Here is a 26,970-nt window from a genome sequence, read left to right on the forward strand (position 1 = left end):
TGATGTACGGCTGCATGCTGCTGCTCGGCCATGAAGCTCCCGGTGGGGGCGCAGTGTTTGTGCTGATACCAGAGGAGGTCTGGACTCTGCAGGTACGGGGTCAGCAGTGCAGTGGTGACTTTTCTGTCCTCTGCTCCTCAGCACTTGGCCCCCCGCTCTGTAATGTTACGGGGTCCAAACTTCGTGTCTGAGTTTCTGCAGTTCCTTCTACTTCTCAATATTATCATTCAGGAGGAAGAAATGTCATGGACGGACTTGTTACCCTTGTGGCTCTTATTACAGGACCACCGCTGGTATCAGTGAGCTCACCCGGGGGGTGAGGGGCCGGATGTTATACACTGTATACATAAGTAAAAAAAGACCACATTTTTTTCATTATCCGACATCTGGAATGCTGACATTTTTGCTGCATGTATATGAAGTATATTGTTTTCTTTGAGGATAGATAACAGATAGATAATAGATAGATAACAGATAGATAATAGATAATAGATAGATTTATAATAGATAGAAAAACTAAAGCAGAGAGCAGCACCTGAACAATGGCAGAAGTTGGGTGCACGGTTTCACAGGTAGATACCAGTCCTTATATTAGAAAAATAAAGAAGCAGCACACCATCATCTTAGTGCAAAAAGTTATTTTAATAGCCAATTTGTGTGACATTTCGGCTCTGTGTGTGTGAGCTTTTCTCTAGCACTTTTTTGCACTAAGATGATGGTGTGCTGCTTCTTTATTTTTCTAGATAGATGATAGATAGATAACAGATGGATAACAGATGATAGATAGATAATAGATAGATAATAGATATATAGATAATAGATAGATGATAGATAGATAATAGATACATATAATAGATAGATAACAGATAGATAACACATGATAGATAAAAGATAACATACATAATAGATAGATAGATAATAGAGAGATGATAGATAATAGATAGACAGATGATAGATAGATAGATAATAGATACATAAATAATAGATAGAGAGATAATAGAGAGATGATAGATAGCTAGATAATATATAGATAGATTGATAGATAGATAGATGATAGAGATGAACTCTATTTTTAGCTCATTATTCAGCGATGCAGATAACTGCTGTATATAAAGGCTCATTCACACATCAGTTTCTCACGGACAGTTATATCAGAGATTCTGGAGAAATCTTCTTTTTAACATCCAAGAAAAAGTGATAAAAATTGGACCAAACGGGGGTCCTACATGGGGGCATCGTTCTACATGGCCCCTTCCTTACTGCTTCTTTAAGCCATAAGAAGACATGACACCGTAGGTCCGGGGCACTAACTGCAGCCAGCGGCCCTGGATGGCGCCATCCGTGCAGCATTACTGGGCTGTAGCGCCATCCGTGCAGTGTTACCGGGTTGTAGCGCCATCCGTGCAGCATTACTGGGCGGTAGCGCCATCCGTGCAGTGTTACCGGGTTGTAGCGCCATCCGTGCAGTGTTACCGGGTTGTAGCGCCATCCGTGCTGTGTTACCGGGGCCATCCGTGCAGTGTTACCGGGTTGTAGCGCCATCCGTGCAGTGTTACCGGGTTCTAGCGCCATCCGTGCAGCGTTACCGGGTTGTAGCGCCATCCGTGCAGCGTTACCGGGCTGTAGCGCCATCCGTGCAGTGTTACCAGGCTGTAGCGCCATCCGTGCAGCATTACTGGGCTGTAGCACCATCCATGCAGTGTTACTGGGTTGTAGCGCCATCCGTGCAGCGTCACCGGGCTGTAGCGCCATTCGTGCAGCGTCACCGGGCTGTAGCGCCATTCGTGCAGCGTCACCGGGCTGTAGCGCCATTCATGCAGCGCCACCGGGCTGTAGCGCCATCCGTGCAGCGTCACCGGGCTGTAGCGCCATTCGTGCAGCGTCACCGGGCTGTAGCGCCATCCGTGCAGCGTTACCGGGCTGTAGCGCCATCCGTGCAGCGTTACCGGGCTGTAGCACCATACGTGCAGCGTTACCGGGCTGTAGCGCCACAACAGCGTCAGATTTATTCCAGGAGGCTCACTATGTGAAGCAGCCTCCGCCTCACCCGGCCCCTTCCCCCAGACTATCTGTGAGCCCCCTGAAGGGCTCAGTGTAAGAAACATTACTAATTGCTCTAATCAAAGCCTCACTATAGGGGAAACATTGCCCTGTACATCCTGCGGGCACCTGCCTGGTGCAGCTATGCCAGCCCGGATCACTGCAGTCAGCACTGCCACTCCGGGGTGGCACACACAAGTGACTGAGGAACAAAAGCTGGAACTGCTGATTAGCTCTGCTTACAATCAACTGACTCCTTTATTGCAGATGTAGCAGAGCTGGGTTTGTCATTTAACTATTTAAGTCTGTGTGGATTGTGAACTGTGATTTTTTTTTTTACTGCAGTCCGATGCAAATCGCATCCGACCATCACCATGCACTGTGAAAGATATGAGCCTGACTCTATAGATGAGGCAGAGCTGAGTTTGCCATTCGCTGCCATCGTAGAGACTTCTCTGCACCCTATACAAACTCTGCTCTGCAACATCTGGCCCGAACTGTCCGTGCATCATCACGAGAACAACTAATCTAATACATTTACCATCAGTCCTATGCAAGACTGCAGATAACATGTTGTACTTTGGGAGTGACAAATTCAATTCTACCATGTGTAACTTAAATTATACAAGAAAATAAGAGTATTTCTAACTGGGACCTCTATGTCTGATGGACGAGGGTCCCACCTCCAGGTCCTGCACTTATATGGGGGGTGGCGGTGCTCAACTCTCATAAGAGTTAATGGAGGGAGAAGTACACACGTGCCACCACCTCTTCTGTGGCATCCAGTGGTCCCATACTTTTGATCACAGGGTCGGGGGGTCCCATTCTCTAGAGAGGTAATGGTCCATGGTGGGAGTGCCCCTTTAATACAGGATAATACAGTAACATGGGCAAAGGTAATCCCCCTTTTAGGTCTTGTTATAGGAGGACACAGATACCAAGAGGCATAAGACCTATGGCGCGTACCCCTAATGCCAGGTATCCGGTAGGTATCACTGATCTATCAGCAGCGACCCCCATCAATGAAGACGATGAGGAGGATGATGACGATGAAGTCACGATAGAATGTGATATATACAAAGTTACAATGATAACAATATTTAGGTCCATGCGGAAACATTGTATCTTCACAACACGGAGACTTTACTACTTACTTGTCGTGTTGTACTTTATCCCGTTGAAGAAATCTGGGCAGGGTCTCTCCACTAACTCCCCCGCCACACTCCTCGGCCAACAGGTGCCAATCTGATCAATGGTGGCGCTGCAGTGAGGACCTGAAGATTACAATAAAAGGACAGCATTTACAAAAAAATTAAAAAAAAAGCAAAAAAATCTTCAGGAAATGCTGAGCTGTCAGTGACGGATCTCCCCAAACCCTGCAGCTTTCCCTCCTACCATCAAACAGGAAAGTGTGGTTGCTGGTGACAAAGCTGTCCTGATAAGCGTCCAATAAGCTGCAGTTGGCATCGAATTCGTCTATGATAATATCGAATATGGTGCTATCCATTGCGGGGGGCTCGGTGCCAGCCGAGACGCGTGGGTGACAGCTGCTGCTGAGGTTGGGATGTAGAGGATACAGTTGTGAGAATGGAAGCTGGGAACTCTCATGTGCTCCCTGTATAAGGCTCGGCAGAGCAGCCAATCACAGGGGAGGGGACGCTGCGATCCTGGTAGACCACTCTGGTTAGCTCTGCTACGTCTGGTGTGAGTGGGGGGGCTCCGCACAGATCCGCACACAGGGAGGATGCACACTACAAAGGGTTACTGCCTGCTAGCGCAGAGTAGGGAAATCCTGCACGCCGTATAGAAAGGTGGATAAGATGTAGATGGATATTATGTGTCCACTCACTGATTAAGATCTGATCATTGGCATATCCCGCATTCACCCATCTATGGACACTTACACTTCTGGATGTGGCCAGCATTACTCCCCTTGTTGCCCCTTTCTCTTTCTTTCCATCCTCATTTTCTCCATCATTTATACGTCAATCCGGCTCCACTGCTTCTTCTCCCGTATTCCCCTCCCTTTTCTAGTCTGTCTCTCCTTTTCTTCCCTTTCCAATATGATCCTCTCGCTCATACCGTTCTTTACCTTCGCTTTCTGTCTCTTTTCCCTTTCCATTCTTTAAAGGGAATCTGTCAGCAGATTTTTGCTATGTAATCTGAAGATAGCAGGAGATAGAGGCTGAAACACAGAATTCAGGGATGTGTCACCTGTCAAAGTGTGTGCTGTTATTTACCAACTGCGAAGGATTTTTCACTGAGAGATTAACATTACCGGACTAGTCCAGCGACCACCTCGTGTGATAAGCAGCTCACTGTCTATGGACTATGTACATGGCGATCCTGGTTCATTCTGAATCTAAAGGCTTTGATTGCATCAGAACGGCTGCACCCAGTAATCTAAGTGCTACATCGTTGGATTCAGCTCCCGTTTTCCTACATGAGGCTGCTCTCAAGTGACAGATACCCTTTAACTTTTCCTTCTCCCTCTCTTTTATTCTATCCATCTATCCAGTGTTAGACTGGGGTGCCAAGGGCACACCAGTAACTAACTCCAGGGTCTCACTTTTCAGCTACATGAAAATGCGACATTACCCTCAATCACAAATTTATTGTCACAAGGGTGTCACATCCCCCTGGAAGATCCCGAGTTAGATAGTCTCGTTGGGTAATGACTTATTTAGAGATGGTGTGGTTTGTGTCCCATATTAAATGGATTTAGTTTCCATTAGTGCTGAAGAGGTTAACAACCCTTTCTATGCTGGTCAGAAACATGCAGCTTCATTTCAGCTGTTTCTGATCTGGCCTCTTCCTGTATAATCTGGTCAGACCTTCTTGTCCCTACCAGTGAAAGATTTGTCTTCCTGTGTTGCTAAAGCTAAGTGGTTGGAGTGGAGTTGTAGTTGTAGTGCTCTGTGGTTTGCTGTAGTACGGGTTTGTTTATCTCCTGATCCCTTTCTCCATTTAGTTTATTCCTCCCTGTCCCTATCCTCCTCCCTATTGTTGGTTAGAGCTTTTGTATGATAGAGGTTTTCTGTTATCCCTGTTTTGTATTTGTGTCTTGTTTACCTTACATTTCTGTCCCATTTCTCATGGAGTGGAGTAGAGGACAGATCAGGGTTTAACAGGAGCATAGTAAGATCAGAGATAGTTACGGTCCCAGCTCCAGGGACAGTTTGAGGCCCCCCCTTCCTTACCAAAGACCGTTACAGCACGAAGTTTATATAACAATGAACTGAGTAGATTAGTAAATGAATAAGATGCCGCCTTTGTCTGTAAATAGTGATCCAAGTATAGTGTTCAAAATACTGCTCATATAGGAGGGGGTGGCCCACTCTTGCACTGTGGCCCACCATAGGAGTCTCCTGTACTCCTATGAGCCAGTCTAAGTCTGAATCTATCAATCAATTCTACCTATTACACTGTTCTACAGCCAAACTAGTTCAGAGACAAAAACAGTTGAAATCAACTGTCATAATTCATTTTTGGAGTCATGACAGCTTTGGTTCTGCTTTAATTTAAACGTGGTTTTTACTTTTTGGCCAGCAAGGATTAATGTCAGTTTCCTTGCTGGCAGCTGCTCTGCTGCTTGTCAGCTGATGTGGGTGATGACCATTCCCACCATCCTTTAAATAGTCACATGACGCATCAGCTGACTGTATGTCTATGAAGACCAGCCTAGGAGTTTTGTAGCTGTCTGGTGCCAGCGGTGTGTCTGCTGCTTCGGTGGAGCTCTGTTTCCTGATTCCGTGTCCTCTGTGGTGTGGAGCTTGGCAGTGGAGCCTGGAGCTTTCTTTTTTCCTTTCCCTGTCTGTCTCGTGTTTGTCATTCCCCCCTTTGTTGATACCATCTGCAGTGGTGATGCTAGCATCCTTGTGGGCCAGTGCACTAGCCAGGGTATTGTGAGGTGACAGAGACTAGGCACGTGACGGCAGTGGGGGGAAGGACCCGTATAGGGCGTTAGGGGAGCTTAGGGATAGGCACAGGCTGTGGTTAGGAGATGCCCCATCCCTCACTTCCTACTGTTAGGGACTTCCTCTCCCTCTTTTTTCATCCAGTTGTGTGTGCTGTGCTGTCCGCTGGACTTTCCCAGCCCACACATGACAAACTAATTTTGTTGTGCTGAAAACGAACATGATGTTTAAACTTGACAATTAACTCTAAATTTCAAGATCCAGCCCATAGAAAAATGTCATCTTTATTTCCTCCTCATTATTGCATTGTTAGTAGCTTGTCTAAGTCATCATCTGTTTAGTCTATTGAGCCTTCAGTATTTTATCATCTTAGGGCAATCAATCAAGAAACATCAACTCCGATGACGTCATCCTAATTATTTAGCATATTGACATGTTTCTATGTTTTTCAGATATGCCACTTTCTTGCATTAAAAAAGCAGATAGCTTTTGCTACATATGCAGAGAAGTCACTTTTACATCACAAAGGCAAAACATGACTATCATGATAATGATGACAGTAGGAGATTAGGACAAGAGTTGGGCTCCACACATGTTGCAATAGATGTGCATCATATCCTACCCACTGGTTGCTTGGAGGCAATCTATATCTTTTGCAATCCCCATGATCTAGAAAGAGCAAACCGATCACACCAGCAATTACCAATTCTGAATGGTGCCCCCCATTAGGAAAGGAGTTTGACGGAAGTAGAAGTGGACTTTATTGTATCCAAACCTTCCGTCTGCAATACATCCAGTACCACATACAGAAGAGCTGCAGGCTCCAAAAGAACCAAAAACATTTTTAGCCAAGTCAAGTGAGGAAGAAGAGGGCGCTTGGTGTCATGAAGCATCTACCTCTTACGACTCAAACTGTGTCAGCAACCTGAGCTGAACCACACCTTATAATTCAAAGTTACCTGAATGATCTTGTCAAAAGTTTGGATTTGTCCAAGAGTACGGCTGAGTTCTTTGGTTCCCGGCTACAGCAGTAAGGCTGAGCTCTTAGGTTCCCAGCTACAGCAGTACGGCTGAGCTGTTAGGTTCCTGGCTACAGCAGTAAGGCTGAGCTGTTAGGTTCCTGGCTACAGCAGTACGGCTGAGCTTTGAGGTTCCCGCTACAGCAGTACGGCTGAGCTCTTAGGTTCCCAGGTACAACAGTAAGGCTGAGCTCTTAGGTTCCCGGCCAAAGCAGTACAGTTGAGCTCTTAGGTTCCCGGCTAGAGCAGGAAGGCTGAGCTCTTAGATTCCAGGCTACAGCAGTAAGGCTGAGCTCTTAGGTTCTCGGCTACAGCAGTAAGGCTGAGCTCTTAGGTTCCCGGCTACAGCAGTAAGGCTGAGCTCTTAGGTTCCCGGCTACAGCAGTAAGGCTGAGCTCTTAGGTTCCCGGCTACAGCAGTATGGCTGAGCTCTTAGGTTCCCGGCTACAGCAGTACGGCTGAGCTCTTAGGTTCCTGGCTACAGCAGTACAGCTGAGCTTTTAGGTTCCTGGCTACAGCAGTATGGCTGAGCTCTTAGGTTCCCGGCTAGAGCAGGAAGGTTGAGCTCTTAGGTTCCAGGCTACAGCAGTGGAATTTCCTAGCGGCCGATGTTCGGATTTCTTTGTTCCATAACCGTGATAAATCAAGAAAGGCACATCAAGCCCATAAACGGCAGCGCTTCCCAGGACTCACATCCAAAGATGATATTCCATTTTTTTTATTTCATAGGTTAAAAAAAAGAGATCTTTTTTAACCTATGAAATAAAAAATATGGAATATCATCTTTGGATGTGAGTCCTGGGAAGCGCTGCCGTTTATGGGCTGGATGTGCCTTTCTTGATTTACTCATCCTGTGTGAGCCTGAACCTGGCTCTTTCACTTGGATCCACCCGAGGCAAGCTGCAAGCCCTGTCTTCTGGGAAGTATCCCAAAAGGAAGGATTTTTGAGGATACATAATCTAAAGCTATATTAGTCTTCTATCAGGTGAGTGCATAAAATTGTGCACCCTTTAAAGACTACAATATTGTGTTTACGCACTTAGGGCGCCGTGAATTGTCTGTTCTTCTCTCCCAAACAAGGTTTCTTTTTGTATAACCGTGATAAAGTTCTTGTCCAAAACTTCAATATGCCACCTTCAATTCCATATGGTTATGCAGAAATCAATCTATGACAATGTGAAACAGCAGTTGAGGGGCCTGAACTATGACCAACATTTGTGGCCCCTCTGTGGTGACTTAAAGGTGGTTGTCCTCTTACTTGGTCTTCAGGGTGGATACACAAAGTACTGCTGCTTTCTGTGTGAGTGCAATAATCGTGCAAGAGAATATCACTACAATAAAGAAACTGGTCTCTCCGACATTCACTTCAGCCAGGAAAAAGTAAAAATGTCTGGCATCCAGCACTTGTTGACCCACATAAGATTTTGTAACCACCATTGCTTATCAAGTTGGGACTAATGAAGAACTTTGTAAAGGCAATGGATACAAATGCAAAAGCATCAAGTATCTCATTGATACATTTCCAAGGTTGAATGAAGCAAAAATAAAGGAAGGCATCTTCATTGGACCTCAGATTCGTAAGTTATTTCTTCAAGATGAGGATTTTCTCCGTTTGGTGCAGGATAAGGAAAAGGCTGCATTGTTGCATTCATTAGTGGCGACTAATTTTTTGGGAAACTCAAGAGCAGATAACTATGAAGAGTGTGTGGAAAATCTCCTCAAAACATTAAGGCCATGTGCACACGGTGCAGATTCTGCTGCGGATCCGCAGCGTTTCTGGCCCTGGGGGTCCACAGCAGCTTTAGCTGCATTGTACAATACCATTGTTTTCAATGGTAAACTGAAAACCGCTGTGCACATGCTGCGCAATTTTCCGCACGGATTTGCTGCGGGTTACAATCCGCAGCATGTCAATTCTTTGTGCGGAATCCGCTGCGGTTTCACACCTTCACCATTGTAGAGGTGTGAAACCGCAGCCTAAACCGCAGCCTAAACCGCAGGTCTTTTTGAGCTGCGGATTTTTCAAAATCCACGCGGAAAAATCCGCAGCTCAAAAAACTACGTGTGCACTTCCCCTTAAGGAACTTGGCTGTAACAAGTCCCTAAAGATTAATTTCTTACATTTGCATCTAGACTTTTTTACACTAAACTGAGGAGCAGTGAGCGAGGAGCACGGTGAGAGATGTCACCAAGATATTGCAGCTATGGAGAAAAGATATCAAGGAAAATGAAATCTATCAGTGAATGTAGATTACTGTGAAAAGTTGTAAGAGATGATCTGATGATCAGGAGTACAAGAGACAAGCAAAAAAGAAGCATCACTGAGTGAAGAGCAGATGTTGTAAAGAAATTTCTGTAACTGATGATAATTTGCAGTAGTCTTTAGACAGGTTTACTTATCTGAAATGTTACTAAGTTTCCTCTAAGTAAATATCAGAAGATTGGTATAACAAAGTACACTGCATCTTTATAGTTGCAAAAAAAATAATGTTTCAAATTACTGAAACTTTTATGCATTAATTATATGTAAGAAAAACACACCTCCAGAGATATTAGGATTCTGTACATGAAAGCACACACAGTAGGAAGTATTTCAACAAATAGTGAAACATTAATTTATCATAATAGTATAAAAGAGATTTAAAAGACAAGCGTGACAGGTAATCCTATAAGCAGCCTGGGAGAAACAGTGAGTCATATCAAGATATAATATTAACAGGTCAACAATTGTATATTTATGAAATTGCAGTAAATTGTAATTTAGTATTTCAATGTGTCTTTTTATATCATGTATGGAAACTTCTGGTTTCAACTGTATCTATCTAACATCTATCAGTTATCTATCAATAACCCCCATATACATGTAATAGCAACCTAATGGGCAGATGCTGCCATTACCTGCAGCTCTCACTAGAGTAAGCTAACAAAGATTTATACAGCTTCCATTAAGATCAGTACAAGATGAGCTCCCCCTAGTGGTGGCTGTATAAATCTGTATGTAGAGAACTCCCCCTAGTGGTGACTTTATAAATCTGTGTGTAGTGAGCTCCCCCTAGTGGTGGCTGTATAAATCTGTATGTAGTGAGCTCCTCCTAGTGGTGACTGTATAAATCTGTATGTAGTGAGCGCCCCCTAGTGGTGGCTGTGTAAATCTGTATGTAGCGAGCGCCCCCTAGTGGTGGCTGTGTAAATCTGTATACAGTGCGCTCCCTCTAGTGGTGACTTTATAAATCTGTATGTAGTGAGCACTCCCGAATGGTGGCTGTATAAATCTGTATGTAGTGAGCTCCCCATAGTGGTGGCTGTATATATCTGTGTGTAGTGAGCTTCCCATAGTGGTGGCTGTATAAATCTGTATGTAGTGAGCTCCCCCTAGTGGAGGCTGTATAAATCTGTATATAGTGACCTCCCCCTAGTGGTGGCTGTATAAATCTGTAGGTAGAGAACTCCCCCTAGTGGTGACTGTATAAATCTATGTAGTGAGCTCCCCCTAGTGGTGACTATATAAATCTGTATGAAGTGAGCTCCCCCTAGTGGTGACTGTATAAATCTGTATGTAGTGAGCTCCCCCTAGTGGAGGCTGTATAAATCTGTGTGTAGTGAGCTCCCTCTAGTGGTGGCTGTATAAATCTGTATGTAGTGAGCTCCCTCTGGTGGTGGCTGTATATATCTATATGTAGTGAGCTCCCCCTAGTGGTGACTGTATAAATCTAGTATACTGTTACTATGAAATTAATCTGCCCTGGGGGAGCAGTTAGGTCAGAGTGGGGCACATTTAATATTTTCCTATGGTGCTCTAAGTGCATCTTTAACAAATGCATTTTTTTACATGTTTGGCTGCATTCATTGAGTGCCACACAGCTGAAATTGAGAGCTGACCCTCTGGTCTTGAATGGTGGATTTCACCATTTATTTGAGGATGGGGGTAGGACAGTGGGTGTGATTACCTACCTATATTTTATATATGTAGGCCTTGTGAAAAGTGCTTCAGAAAGAGTTAGCAGTCAATTTACTTTATCTTTTTTTGCAATTGGCATTGTTTTATTCTGTAGGCTTTGAAAAATATTGATGCCCAGTTTTGGAAATATGAAAGGAGCAACTCATAACCTCTATTATTTATCCAGCGCTTACATCGATGGATTTCATTAACTACTGCCCACTAATTCTATGCTTTCCTCCTACACATGTGCAAATACAAGGACGACTCACACAGCAGGGGAATATTACATCTATACACTGAAGACTGCATCTCTGTACGGTCAGTAATACAGGGAGACCGACAGGAGATACAATAAAGTCATCAGAACACAGACTTATAAGAAAGACTTTCAAGGAGACTTGCAACAAACGTATCAGTACAAGCCCATAACAAACAGTGTAACACTGGCATCCATATGAAATAACGTAATAATGTGAGTATTCACGTAGAAATATTCTTTTATCTATGGGGCCGTATTATAGTAGTTATATTCTTGTACATAGGGGCAGTAATATAGTAGTTATATTCTTGTACATAGGGGCAGTACTATAGTAGTTATATTCTTGTACATAGGAGCAGTATTATAGTAGTTATATTCTTGTACATAGGAGCAGTATTATAGTAGTTATATTCTTGTACATAGGGGGCAGTATTATAGTAGTTATATTCTTGTACATAGGAGCAGTATTATGGTAGTTATATTCTTGTACATAGGGGCAGTAATATAGTAGTTATATTCTTGTACATAGGGGCAGTACTATAGTAGTTATATTCTTGTACATAGGGGCAGTACTATAGTAGTTATATTCTTGTACATAGGAGCAGTATTATAGTAGTTATATTCTTGTACATAGGAGCAGTATTATAGTAGTTATATTCTTGTACATAGGGGGCACTATTAGGCTGTGTGCACACGCTGCGGATTTTGCTGCGGTTCCGCAGCGGTTTTGGCCGCTGCGGACCCGCAGCAGTTTCTGCTGCGGTGTACAGTACAATGATTCCCTATGGGAATCAAAAACCGCAGTGCAGACGGTGCGGAATTTTCCACGCGGATTATCTGCGGTTTTCAATCCGCAGAAAGAATTGACATGTCAATTCTTTCTGCGGATTCTCCTGCGGTTTGCCATCTCCTCCATTGAGGAGATGAAAAACCGCAGGGCAAAACCGCAGAGCAATCCGCAGGTAAAACCGCAGGTCTTTTGACCTGCGGTTTCACCTGCGGATTGTACAAAATCCGCGCGGATGAATCCGCACCTTTTCCGCAGCGTGTGCACACAGCCTTATAGTAGTTATATTCTTGTACATAGGAGCAGTATTATAGTAGTTATATTCTTGTATATAGGAGCAGTATTATAGTAGTTATATTCTTGTACATAGGGAGCAGTATTATAGTACTTATATTCTTGTACATAGGAGCAGTATTATAGTAGTTATATTCTTGTACATAGGGAGCAGTATTATAGTAGTTATATTCTTGTACATAGGAGCAGTATTATAGTAGTTATATTCTTGTATATAGGAGCAGTATTATAGTAGTTATATTCTTGTGCATAGGGGCAGTATTATAGTAGTTATATTCTTGTACATAGGGAGCAGTATTATAGTAGTTATATTTTTGTACAGAGGAGCAGTATTATAGTAGTTATATTCTTGTACATAGGGGCAGTATTATAGTAGTTATATTCTTGTACATAAGAGCAGTATTATAGTAGTTATATTCTTGTACATAGGAGCAGTATTATAGTAGTTATATTCTTGTACATAGGGGCAGTATTATAGTAGTTATATTCTTGTACATAGGGGCTGTATTATAGTAGTTATATTCTTGTGCATAGGGAGCAGTATTATAGTAGTTATATTCTTGTACATAGGGAGCAGTATTATAGTAGTTATATTCTTGTACATAGGGGCAGTATTATAGTAGTTATATTCTTGTACATAGGGGCAGTAATATAGTAGTTATATTCTTGTACATAGTGTGAGGTGCCAAGGGGAGAGCTACTAGAAAACAGGTATATTTCTCCCCGTTTCATTTCATATGTCTCCCTGTACTGATGATGAAGCCAGTTTATTTCACTGTAATCCAGTCCTGGTTTCCTTAGTGATCAGCATGGAAAGGACTGGTAGTTCCCCCTCCACTAATTCAATCCAGGTTTTGGTTTCCTGACTGGTCCAGCTGATATCATTAGGAGGAGCTGGGATCTCTCAGTCTATCTTCTGCTGAGCTGGGAGCTGACACAGTAAGATAACATGGACTTGTTTGCTGTTATATAGGTTTATTTTGTAGTTAGCCTGCTATTGTTAGTTAGTGGCCAGACGGCCTTAGATGTTTTATTTCATGTTTGGCATGTGTAACATTGAGTAACAAGTGTGCACAATAAATATGCCGTGTCCATATCCATGTGGAACTTGCTAGTCTGCTGAAGTGACTTCATAGCCACACGCTTGTGCCAAAGCAAAGATCCCAGCTGAGCTATCTATTCCCCACAAATGGTGTTTCGAATGCGGGCACTTGTGGCTGCTGGACTGTGACTGCAGAGAAAACGCTGTGTATGTCCTGGCTGAAAGATTCTGCGCTTTTGAAGAGCCAAGAGTCCAGTAATATGGAGGAACTAGTGAAGCAGTTATTGCAAGCAAATGTGCAGCAACAGCAGACTAATACTTGCTTCGAGGAGGCTCGGAGACAAGCCATTGCCCGGGAAGTGAAGATGTTAGAGCTCGGGGTCATTGAGGAGTCCCGGAGTGATTGGGCTAGCCCTATCGTACTGGTGCCCAAACCCGATGGGACTATCCGATTTTGTAATGATTTTCGGAAAGTAAACGAAGTATCGAAATTCGATGCCTACCCGATGCCAAGAGTCGATGAACTGATAGAGAGACTGGGTTCGGCCAGGTACATATCCACTATTGACTTAACAAAAGGTTATTGGCAGATTCCCCTCACGGAATCAGCCAAAGAGAAAACTGCCTTTGTTACGCCCCAGGGATTATTCCAGTACCGAGATATGCCATTTGGGTTGCATGGTGCCGCAGCCACCTTCCAACATCTAATGGATATTGTCCTAAAGCCCCATGGCCAGTATGGATCCGCGTACTTGGACGACATCATTATCTTTAGCGATGACTGGGACACGCATTTGTCAAAAGTACAAGCCGTCTTAGACTCCCTAAAAACAGCTGGGTTGACTGCCAATCCCAAGAAATGTTCGTTGGGATTGGAAGAGGCTCGCTATCTGGGATATAGCATAGGGAGAGGCGTCGTGAAGCCTAAGCCAATAAAGTGGACGCTATTCAAAATTGGCCACGACCGGTAACCAAAAAACAGGTTGGAGCTTTTTTAGGGATCGTTGGTTATTATAGGCGGTTCATCAAACATTTTGCGACCATCGCAGCTCCTCTCACAGAACTTACTAAGGGGTCGAAATCTGTCACAATAAAGTGGAACGCAGAAGCAGAGGAGGCCTTTCAGCGATTGAAAACAGTCCTCTGTGACCAACCAGTGTTGGTTGCACCAGACTTTAAACGGGAGTTTATTGTCCAAATGGACGCCTCTGGGGTGGGCCTCGGCGCGGTTTTGTCTCAAGAAGTAAATGGCGAGGAACACCCAGTGGCCTATCTAAGCAGAAAGCTTACGAGAGCAGAAAAGAACTACAGTGTAGTTGAGCGGGAAGCCCTGGCTGTGAAATGGGCCCTGTGCACCTTGCGCTATTATTTACTAGGTCGCCAGTTTAGGCTAGTGACGGACCATTCGCCCCTAACGTGGATGTCCCGGGCAAAAAAAGGCAATGCACGGGTGACACGCTGGTTCTTAGCATTACAAGGGTTTACATTTTCCGTTGAGCACAGGGCGGGCACAGCGCAAAGAAATGCAGATGCGTTGTCTAGAACGCACTGCTTGGTGACTCGTCGTGTCCGACCCCACGGGCTCGAACAGAGGAGGGGGTGTGTGAGGTGCCAAGGGGAGAGGTACTAGAAAACAGGTATATTTCTCCCCGTTTCATTTCATATGTCTCCCTGTACTGATGATGAAGCCAGTTTATTTCACTGTAATCCAGTCCTGGTTTCCTTAGTGATCAGCATGGAAAGGACTGGTAGTTCCCCCTCCACTAATTCAATCCAGGTTTTGGTTTCCTGACTGGTCCAGCTGATATAATTAGGAGGAGCTGGGATCTCTCAGTCTATCTTCTGCTGAGCTGGGAGCTGACACAGTAAGATTACATGGACTTGTTTGCTGTTATATAGGTTTATTTTGTAGTTAGCCTGCTATTGTTAGTTAGTGGCCAGACGGCCTTAGATGTTTTATTTCATGTTTGGCATGTGTAACATTGAGTAACAAGTGTGCACAATAAATATGCCGTGTCAATATCCATGTGGAACTTGCTAGTCTGCTGAAGTGACTTCATAGCCACACGCTTGTGCCAAAGCAAAGATCCCAGCTGAGCTATCTATTCCCCACAAATGGTGTTTCGAATGCGGGCAACTGTGGCTGCTGGACTGTGACTGCAGAGAAAACGCTGTGTATGTCCTGGCTGAAAGATTCTGCGCTTTTGAAGAGCCAAGAGTCCAGTAATATGGAGGAACTAGTACATAGGGGCAGTATTATAGTAGTTATATTCTTGTACATAGGGGCAGTATTATAGTAGTTATATTCTTGTACATAGGGAGCAGTATTATAGTAGTTATATTCTTGTACACAAGAGCAGTATTATAGTAGTTATATTCTTGTACATAGGGGGCAGTATTATAGTAGTTATATTCTTGTACATAGGGGCAGTATTATAGTAGTTATATTCTTGAACATAGGGAGCAGTATTATAATAGTTATATTCTTGAACATAGGGAGCAGTATTATAATAGTTATATTCTTGTATATAGGGGCAGTATTATAGTAGTTATATTCTTGTACATAGGGGCAGTATTATAGTAGTTATATTCTTGTACATAGGGGCAGTATTATAGTAGTTATATTCTTGTACATAGGGAGCAGTATTATAGTAGTTATATTCTTGTACACAAGAGCAGTATTATAGTAGTTATATTCTTGTACATAGGGGGCAGTATTATAGTAGTTATATTCTTGTACATAGGGGCAGTATTATAGTAGTTATATTCTTGAACATAGGGAGCAGTATTATAATAGTTATATTCTTGAACATAGGGAGCAGTATTATAATAGTTATATTCTTGTATATAGGGGCAGTATTATAGTAGTTATATTCTTGTACATAGGGGCAGTATTATAGTAGTTATATTCTTGTACATAGGGGCAGTATTATAGTAGTTATATTCTTGTACATAAGAGCAGTATTATAGTAGTTATATTCTTGTACATAGGGAGCAGTATTATAGTAGTTATATTCTTGTACATAGGGGCAGTATTATAGTAGTTATATTCTTGTACATAGGGGCTGTATTATAGTAGTTATATTCTTGTACATAGGGAGCAGTATTATAGTAGTTATATTCTTGTACATAGGGGCAGTATTATAGTAGTTATATTCTTGTACATAAGAGCAGTACTATAGTAGTTATATTCTTGTACATAGGGAGCAGTATTATAGTAGTTATATTCTTGTACATAGGGAGCAGTATTATAGTAGTTATATTCTTGTACATAGGGGCAGTATTATAGTAGTTATATTCTTGTACATAGGGGCAGTATTATAGTAGTTATATTCTTGTACATAGGGGCAGTATTATAGTAGTTATATTCTTGTATATAGGGGCAGTATTATAGTAGTTATATTCTTGTACATAGGGAGCAGTATTATAGTAGTTATATTCTTGTACATAGGAGCAGTATTATAGGAGTTATATTCTTGTACATAGGGGCAGTATTATAGTAGTTATATTCTTGTACATAGGGGCAGTATTATAGTAGTTATATTCTTGTACATAGGGAGCAGTATTATAGTAGTTATATTCTTGTACACAAGAGCAGTATTATAGTAGTTATATTCTTGTACATAGGGGGCAGTATTGTAGTAGTTATATTCTTGTACATAGGGGCAGTATTATAGTAGTTATATTCATGAACATAGGGAGCAGTATTATAATAGTTATATTCTTGTATATAGGGGCAGTATTATAGTAGTTATATTCTTGTACATAGGGGCAGTATTATAGTAGTTATATTCTTGTACATAGGGGCAGTATTATAGTAGTTATATTCTTGTATATAGGGGCAGTATTATAGTAGTTATATTCTTGTACATAGGGAGCAGTATTATAGTAGTTATATTCTTGTACATAGGAGCAGTATTATAGGAGTTATATTCTTGTACATAGGGGCAGTATTATAGTAGTTATATTCTTGTACATAGGGGCAGTATTATAGTAGTTATATTCTTGTACATAGGGAGCAGTATTATAGTAGTTATATTCTTGTACACAAGAGCAGTATTATAGTAGTTATATTCTTGTACATAGGGGGCAGTATTATAGTAGTTATATTCTTGTACATAGGGGCAGTATTATAGTAGTTATATTCATGAACATAGGGAGCAGTATTATAATAGTTATATTCTTGTATATAGGGGCAGTATTATAGTAGTTATATTCTTGTACATAGGGGCAGTATTATAGTAGTTATATTCTTGTACATAGGGGCAGTATTATAGTAGTTATATTCTTGTACATAAGAGCAGTATTATAGTAGTTATATTCTTGTACATAGGGAGCAGTATTATAGTAGTTATATTCTTGTACATAGGGGCAGTATTATAGTAGTTATATTCTTGTACATAGGGGCTGTATTATAGTAGTTATATTCTTGTACATAGGGAGCAGTATTATAGTAGTTATATTCTTGTACATAGGGAGCAGTATTATAGTAGTTATATTCTTGTACATAGGGAGCAGTATTATAGTTGTTATATTCTTGTACATAGGGAGCAGTATTATAGTAGTTATATTCTTGTACATAGGGAGCAGTATTATAGTAGTTATATTCTTGTACATAGGGGCAGTATTATAGTAGTTATATTCTTGTACATAGGGGCAGTATTATAGTAGTTATATTCTTGTACATAGGGGCAGTATTATAGTAGTTATATTCTTGTACATAGGGGCAGTAATATAGTAGTTATATTCTTGTACATAGTGTGAGGTGCCAAGGGGAGAGGTACTAGAAAACAGGTATATTTCTCCCCGTTTCATTTCATGTCTCCTTGTACTGATGATGAAGCCAGTTTATTTCACTGTAATCCAGTCCTGGTTCCTTAGTGATCAGCATGGAAAGGACTGGTAGTTCCCCCTTCACTAATTCAATCCAGGTTTTGGTTTCCTGACTGGTCCAGCTGATATCATTAGGAGGAGCTGGGATCTCTCAGTCTATCTTCTGCTGAGCTGGGAGCTGACACAGTAAGATAACATGGACTTGTTTGCTGTTATATAGGTTTATTTTGTAGTTAGCCTGCTATTGTTAGTTAGTGGCCAGACGGCCTTAGATGTTTTATTTCATGTTTGGCATGTGTAACATTGAATAACAAGTGTGCACAATAGATATGCCGTGTCCATATCCATGTGGAACTTGCTAGTCTGCTGAAGTGACTTCATAGCCACACGCTTGTGCCAAAGCAAAGATCCCAGCTGAGCTATCTATTCCCCACAAATGGTGTTTCGAATGCGGGCACTTGTGGCTGCTGGACTGTGACTGCAGAGAAAACGCTGTGTATGTCCTGGCTGAAAGATTCTGCGCTTTTGAAGAGCCAAGAGTCCAGTAATATGGAGGAACTAGTGAAGCAGTTATTGCAAGCAAATGTGCAGCAACAGCAGACTAATACTTGCTTCGAGGAGGCTCGGAGACAAGCCATTGCCCGGGAAGTGAAGATGTTAGAGCTCGGGGTCATTGAGGAGTCCCGGAGTGATTGGGCTAGCCCTATCGTACTGGTGCCCAAACCCGATGGGACTATCCGATTTTGTAACGATTTTCGGAAAGTAAACGAAGTATCGAAATTCGATGCCTACCCGATGCCAAGAGTCGATGAACTGATAGAGAGACTGGGTTCGGCCAGGTACATATCCACTATTGACTTAACAAAAGGTTATTGGCAGATTCCCCTCACGGAATCAGCCAAAGAGAAAACTGCCTTTGTTACGCCCCAGGGATTATTCCAGTACCGAGATATGCCATTTGGGTTGCATGGTGCCGCAGCCACCTTCCAACGTCTAATGGATATTGTCCTAAAGCCCCATGGCCAGTATGGATCCGCGTACTTGGACGACATCATTATCTTTAGCGATGACTGGGACACGCATTTGTCAAAAGTACAAGCCGTCTTAGACTCCCTAAAAACAGCTGGGTTGACTGCCAATCCCAAGAAATGTTCGTTGGGATTGGAAGAGGCTCGCTATCTGGGATATAGCATAGGGAGAGGCGTCGTGAAGCCTCAAGCCAATAAAGTGGACGCTATTCAAAATTGGCCACGACCGGTAACCAAAAAACAGGTTGGAGCTTTTTTAGGGATCGTTGGTTATTATAGGCGGTTCATCAAACATTTTGCGACCATCGCAGCTCCTCTCACAGAACTTACTAAGGGGTCGAAATCTGTCACAATAAAGTGGAACGCAGAAGCAGAGGAGGCCTTTCAGCGATTGAAAACAGTCCTCTGTGACCAACCAGTGTTGGTTGCACCAGACTTTAAACGGGAGTTTATTGTCCAAATGGACGCCTCTGGGGTGGGCCTCGGCGCGGTTTTGTCTCAAGAAGTAAATGGCGAGGAACACCCAGTGGCCTATCTAAGCAGAAAGCTTACGAGAGCAGAAAAGAACTACAGTGTAGTTGAGCGGGAAGCCCTGGCTGTGAAATGGGCCCTGTGCACCTTGCGCTATTATTTACTAGGTCGCCAGTTTAGGCTAGTGACGGACCATTCGCCCCTAACGTGGATGTCCCGGGCAAAAAAAGGCAATGCGCGGGTGACACGCTGGTTCTTAGCATTACAAGGGTTTACATTTTCCGTTGAGCACAGGGTGGGCACAGCGCAAAGAAATGCAGATGCATTGTCTAGAACGCACTGCTTGGTGACTCGTCGTGTCCGACCCCACGGGCTCGAACAGAGGAGGGGGTGTGTGAGGTGCCAAGGGGAGAGGTACTAGAAAACAGGTATGTTTCTCCCCGTTTCATTTCATATGTCTCCCTGTACTGATGATGAAGCCAGTTTATTTCACTGTAATTCAGTCCTGGTTTCCTTAGTGATCAGCATGGAAAGGACTGGTAGTTCCCCCTCCACTAATTCAATCCAGGTTTTGGCTTCCTGACTGGTCCAGCTGATATAATCAGGAGGAGCTGGGATCTCTCAGTCTCTCTCGTCTGCTGAGCTGGGAGCTGACACAGTAAGATTACATGGACTTGTTTGCTGTTATATAGGTTTATTTTGTAGTTAGCCTGCTATTGTTAGTTAGTGGCCAGACGGCCTTAGATGTTTTATTTCATGTTTGGCATGTGTAACATTGAATAACAAGTGTGCACAATAAATATGCCGTGTCCGTATTCATGTGGAACTTGCTAGTCTGCTGAAGTGACTTCATAGCCACACGCTTGTGCCAAAGCAAAGATCCCAGCTGAGCTATCTATTCCCCACAATAGGGAGCAGTATTATAGTAGTTATATTCTTGTATATAGGGGCAGTATTATAGTAGTTATATTCTTGTACATAGGGGCAATATTATAGTAGTTATATTCTTGTACATGGGGCAGTATTATAGTAGTTATATTCTTGTACATAGGGGCAGTATTATAGTAGTTATATTCTTGTACATGGGGCAGTATTATAGTAGTTATATTCTTGTACATAGGGGCAGTATTATAGTAGTTATATTCTTGTATATAGGGGCAGTATTATAGTAGTTATATACTTGTACATAGGGAGCAGTATTATAGTAGTTATATTCTTGTATATAGGGGCAGTATTATAGTAGTTATATTCTTGTACATAGGGAGCAGTATTATAGTAGTTATATTCTTGTACATAGGAGCAGTATTATAGGAGTTATATTCTTGTACATAGGGGCAGTATTATAGTAGTTATATTCTTGCACATAGGGGCAGTATTATTGTAGTTATATTCTTGTACATAGGGGCAGTATTATTGTAGTTATATTCTTGTATATAGGGGCAGTATTATAGTAGTTATATTCTTGTACATAGGGAGCAGTATTATAGTAGTTATATTCTTGTACATAGGGGCAGTATTATAGTAGTTATATTCTTGTACATAGGGGCAGTATTATAGTAGTTATATTCTTGTACATAGGGAGCAGTATTATAGTAGTTATATTCTTGTACATAAGAGCAGTATTATAGTAGTTATATTCTTGTACATAAGAGCAGTATTATAGTAGTTATATTCTTGTGCATAGGGAGCAGTATTATAGTAGTTATATTCTTGTACATAGGGGCAGTATTATAGTAGTTATATTCTTGTACATAGGGGCAGTATTATAGTAGTTATATTCTTGTACATAGGAGCAGTATTATAGTAGTTATATTCTTGTACATAGGAGCAGTATTATAGTAGTTATATTCTTGTACATAGGAGCTGTATTATAGTAGTTATATTCTTGTACACAGGAGCAGTATTATAGTAGTTATATTCTTGTATATAGGAGCAGTATAATAGTAGTTATATTCTTGTGCATAGGAGCAGTATTATAGTAGTTATATTCTTGTACATAGGAGCTGTATTATAGTAGTTATATTCTTGTACATAGGAGCAGTATTATAGTAGTTATATTGTTGTACATAGGGGCAGTATTATAGTAGTTATAGTCTTGTACATAGGAGCAGTATTATAGTAGTTATATTCTTGTACATAGGAGCTGTATTATAGTAGTTATATTCTTGTACACAGGAGCAGTATAATAGTAGTTATATTCTTGTATATAGGAGCAGTATAATAGTAGTTACATTCTTGTACATAGGAGAAGTATTAAAGTAGTAATATTTTTTATTGACACATGATGACTACTTTATGAAAGTCTCTTGAATGGTGTCATATCCATGTTTGTTTCTGTAGTGACAGATTTAGCAGCAGATCTTGATGGAAGCAGCAGCTTTTATGTTACATGTCACTTTGTTGGATTCTGGTTTGCTGCTGCCCGGGGTCGTTAATCTCTTTGATGTTTACTACATATTGTGCTGGGATTATACAGTGGTTACTGTCAGTATAATGGTTTTTCAGTTTATGTCAGGGGCTCAAAGAGTGAAATAACAAGCGATGCAGAGTAACACATCTCCAGATCCCGCTGCCTCCGTTTACTAAACATTGCAGTGAATCCTGCTGGCAGGAGGCCTGTAACTTGCAGTCAGACTGAGTTAACCCTGCACCAATTAAACAGAAGGCAATCAACAAACTTTGCAGAAGATCGCGCACCAACAAATCTGAATAATTCATCTTTTTTTGGCAAATACATGGGGATGGCGGAATTAATTTAGTAATAACTTCACACTCTACAGTTGTAAGTTGCTGTAAATAGGAAAATTTAAATACTATCAGTCATTCTTAAGGCTGATGTGCGATGTGTTATGGTCACCAGGTCACTCTCTCTACTCTTTTGTTCTCTCTGACATACAATGGTGTGAAAAAGTGTTTACCCCCTTCCTCATCTCCTATTCTTTTGCATGTTTGTCACACTTAAATGTTTCAGATCAACAAAAAAATGTAAATATTATGCAAAGATAACACAGGTAATCACAAAATGCAGTTTATAAATGAAGGTCTTTGTGATGGTGTGATATGTTATGTGGATGTCATTTTTTGTATATTCCTATTTTTAACAATTCCAGTTATTTTCATAGTGTTTTTCTTATTACATTGTAAGCCTACAGCCTCACTGTATCTGTCTCTTGATGACCCCCCGTAGTGCATTAATCCCTAAGGCCTTTTGTTCTCCTCTGGGAGGTAACTTATTTGACTACTCCTGCACAAGGAAGGGGGTGGGGGGGAAGAACAGCAGCTGGACAAGTCAGTTCCGGTAGAGACAAGGGGGTGAAAAGGCTGCATTTCAGAGAGAAGGATCCATTTCTTTCCTCTGGTGCTAGAGTGTTTTGGAATCTCGTTTCCCTGGACATTTTATCCTGATACTGGACTGCATTCTTATTCTGGACTATCTTATCCTTTGTGTGGTGGACTGAATATGGACCTTTTCGTATTTTTGCCTGAATAAAGGTCTTGGAATTGTTCACTCTTCGCTTGCTCTGTTGATTGTGTGATACCAGAGAAGGACCCCGTGACAACTGGTGGCAGCAGTGGGATCAACAGAGCGTAACCCAATGGAGAACCACCCACAGAGTGAGTACAGAAATTGGACTGTATGCAGTTTACAGGAGAGAGACAGAGACCTGGGCCTGAACTACCAGGGACTGACTAAAGAGGCCTTAATTGACCTACTGGTGGGCGCTAGCCCGGCCACCTCCTCCCAGATGTCTGAAGGACGAGCACTGGAGACAGGGATCCCCATCCAGAAAAGCCAGTGGTTGGTGTGGTATGAAGAAGAGATGGCGGTTCTGGGCCCCGGCGTCTCTCAGGAGTACAAGGAGGAGGCTGCCCGCCAGGCACAGCGGAGACAGGAAGCAATGGAGCTTGAAAAAGGGAGTAACGCAATGTGGAGTGTAACCCCAACAATCCGGGAGCCTGTACGGATCACCCGGACAGAGTTTAAGCCGTTTGATGAGGCTTCTGGAGATGTGGAGGGGTTCTTCAAAGACTTTGAGCAGCAGTGTGCTGTGATGGAGGTGCCTCACTCTAGCTGGATGCGTTTGTTAGTGGGGCTCCTGAACGGAAGCATGGCGGAGGCTTACCGAACCATTGATGCACTGCAGAACCGGGATTATAACATTGTAAAGCGGACTATCCTGGATTACCATGCTATCACCCCAGACTCACATAGGGCCAAGTTCCGAGACCTCCCATGCACCACGGGGGGATCGTTTAGGATGTATGCACATAAGATGTCCGAGGCATGTCGGAGATGGCTGGAAGCAGAAAACGCCTTTACTGTGGAAGATGTTATACAGGCATTCCTTATAGAACAATTTCTTGCCAAGTGCCCTGCAGAGGTACGGGAATGGGTCCGGGAGCGCACGCCGTGTACCGTGGATAGAGCTGCAGCCCTGGCCGATGAAGCCCTTACTATCCGGCCGCAATGGAGGAGGCTTCTGGACAATGAACCACGGCCTGCTCCCGCGCCCCGTCCCCCTCCAATTATATCTGCCCTTCCACCTAGTCGCAAGCCGATGACAATCACGCCTCACAATCCTAGGCCCCAACAGTTCCGACCACGACCTGGGGGTATCACAGAGAGGAGGTGTTATGGGTGTGGGCAACCTGGACATTTGCAGTCTGGCTGTCCCTCCAGGATTCGGAGGGAGCCCCACGCAGCCCCACCTCGTCCAGTGCATCTTGTACATTCCACCACACCTGAGGAAGAGCTACCACCACCCCCACCAGAGTGGACCACCGACCACGGCACCATAGATACCCCTCCTGGAGTGTACGGACTCCGGGCTCTGTCCTTTAGCTACTCAGAGCAACGGCAACGCCACCTGCAGGATGTCTTTATTGATGGGTACAAAGTGTCAGGATTTAGAGACACGGGGGCATTCTTGACTATCGCTGACCCCCGTGTGGTTCGACCCGAGGCAATTTACCAGGGTCCGGGAATTCCCATTGTCCTGGCGGGCGGTGCCCGCAAATATATACAGCGAGCTTCTGTGCGTTTGGATTATGGTTGTGGAGAAAAACTGTGTTGGATTGGAGTTATGGGAGGACTTCCTGCAGATATCCTCCTTGGAACGACATTGGGGAGTTACAGTGCCAATTTGTGGGAGCAGTCACCCGACTACAGGCCCTTCAAGCACTACGTCATCCGGACCCCACCGGGGAGCAACCACCACGAACCGCATCAGAGTCGGTAAGGAATACTTTCGCTGCTACTACATTGGGAGAGTCTTGGGACAGAGAGGAGTTTAGGAGAGAAATAGAGGGTGACACTACCTTAGCAGCCCTTAGGCGAAAGGCAGAAACTGGGCACATGGGAGATAATGGGGATGGCATCACTCGAGAAAACGGACTGTATTATCGTGTAACAGGGCAGTGACCAGGGCAACCCTGACGCAACGACCAGGCAACTCATTGTCCCTCAGAAGTACAGGGCACAGCTACTTCAACTGGCCCATGACATCCCCTTGGCTGGGCATCAAGGGAGAAAAAGGACTGAAAAGAGACTCACCCAAAGTTTTTACTGGCCGGGCGTCTCGCAGTCGGTAGCCCATTATTGCCGCACCTGCGATGTGTGCCAGCGAATGCGGCATCCAGGAGCTCGACATAAGGTACCCCTGCAATCCCTGCCCATAATTGAGGAACCATTTCAACGTGTTGCCGTCAACATCATAGGTCCTCTGGCCCACCCCAGCAGGTCAGTGAAAAAATATATCCTGACCGTGGTGGATTATGCTACTAGGTATCCTGAAGCTGTGGCCCTGTCCAGTATTACAGCAGTAAAGGTAGCCGAGGCCCTTGTTACCATCTTTACCCGGGTAGGGTTTCCTAGTGAAATATTGTCGGATCAAGGCAATCAGTTCATGTCAGATCTGGTCCAGTCCCTATGGCATACCTGTGGTGTTCGAGCCATTCGCACCACCCCATACCACCCGCAGACCCACGGACTATGTGAACGCTTTAATGGAACCCTAAAAAATATGCTGAGGGCTTTTGTTGACGTTGAAAAAGACTGGGAAAAGTACCTGCCACATCTCTTCTTCGCCTATCGGGAGGTTCCCCAAGAGTCCACAGGGTTCTCTCCCTTCGAACTACTGTTTAGCCGGAAGGTCCGTGGGCCTCTCACTCTTCTGAAAGAACATTTGGAGGGAGACATTTCAGATACCGGAATGCCCATCGTTCCCTATGTTCTAGAGCTCAGAGACCGTCTCGCCCAGCTAGCTACCTTCGCTAAAGAACATCAGCGAATGGCCCAGTCCAGACAAAAAACCTGGTATGACCGTAATGCCAGGAACCGGGAATTTATGGAAGGACAGCAAGTGCTCATGATTACTGCTTCCCCTGCCAACAAGCTTCAAGCAGTGTGGGAAGGCCCTTATCAGGTTGTCAAGAAAATTAATGACACTATGTTATTGCCCTGGACTCTAGTGGTCGACGACAGAAAACCGTCCACATTAACATGCTGAAAGACTACCACGACCGATCTCTGCCTGTTCTAGCTGTCTGCCACCCCCCTAGTGATACCGCCGACGACGAGTATCTCCCAGATCTCCTCCAGGTTGCCCAAGCGGGAGGATCACTGGAACAAGTGCCCCTGGGCTCCCATTTATCGGATTTACAAAAGGATGATATTGTCGCCGTACTAAGGCCGAGGGCTGCTGCTTTCTCCTCAAAGCCAGGGAAGACTACTCTCACCAGTCACCATGTGGAAACCCCCGGACAACGCCCCATCCAGCAGGCTGCCTACCGGGTTCCAGAGGCTGTTCAAGGCATGATAAAGAACGAACTGGAGGAGATGAAACAACTGGGAGTTATTCAGCCATCTCACAGTTCTTGGGCCTCTCCTGTCGTCCTGGTCCCCAAGAAGGATGGTACAACACGATTCTGCGTTGATTACAGACAACTAAATGATGCCACCAAGAGTGATGCTTATCCCATGCCCAGGATTGATGATCTATTGGATCGTCTGGCCAGTGCCCAATTTGTGACCACGTTAGAGGTACTGGCAGATACCCCTAACGGAGGACGCTCGGGAGCGCTCAGCCTTCATTACTCCATTTGGGCTTTATGAGTTCCTGGGAATGCCCTTTGGGATGAAAACTGCCCCCGCCACTTTCCAGAGACTGGTGGATCGACTGTTACAACAATGTCAGGACTTTGCCTGTGCTTACTTAGACGACATCGCCATTTTTAGCACAACCTGGGAGGAACATCTTAAACACTTGGGCATAGTGCTGGACTGTATCCTTACTGCAGGACTGACCATTCGCCCTGATAAGTGCCAAATAGGGATGGCT

The 26,970-nt window shown here is 43.5% G+C and overlaps 1 protein-coding gene across 3 annotated transcripts in view; it reads right to left on the reverse strand.

The window, feature by feature from the left end:
• The window catches only part of CRHR2 (corticotropin releasing hormone receptor 2), a 320,584-nt gene that overhangs the window by 153,215 nt on the left and 140,399 nt on the right, over positions 1-26,970 (reverse strand). For 2 of the 3 annotated variants that reach the window (XM_073582167.1, XM_073582169.1), the window contains exon 3: positions 3,195-3,314. In XM_073582167.1, the coding sequence (XP_073438268.1) occupies positions 3,195-3,314 (120 nt within the window). Of the gene's footprint in view, positions 1-3,194; positions 3,315-3,435; positions 3,635-26,970 lie in introns of those variants that run through there. The other variant, XM_073582168.1, reaches the window with a different exon arrangement.

This window comes from Dendrobates tinctorius, unplaced genomic scaffold (genome assembly GCF_039654945.1).
Source record: "Dendrobates tinctorius isolate UK_male_01 unplaced genomic scaffold, ASM3965494v1 ptg000070l, whole genome shotgun sequence".
NCBI lineage: Eukaryota > Metazoa > Chordata > Amphibia > Anura > Dendrobatidae > Dendrobates > Dendrobates tinctorius.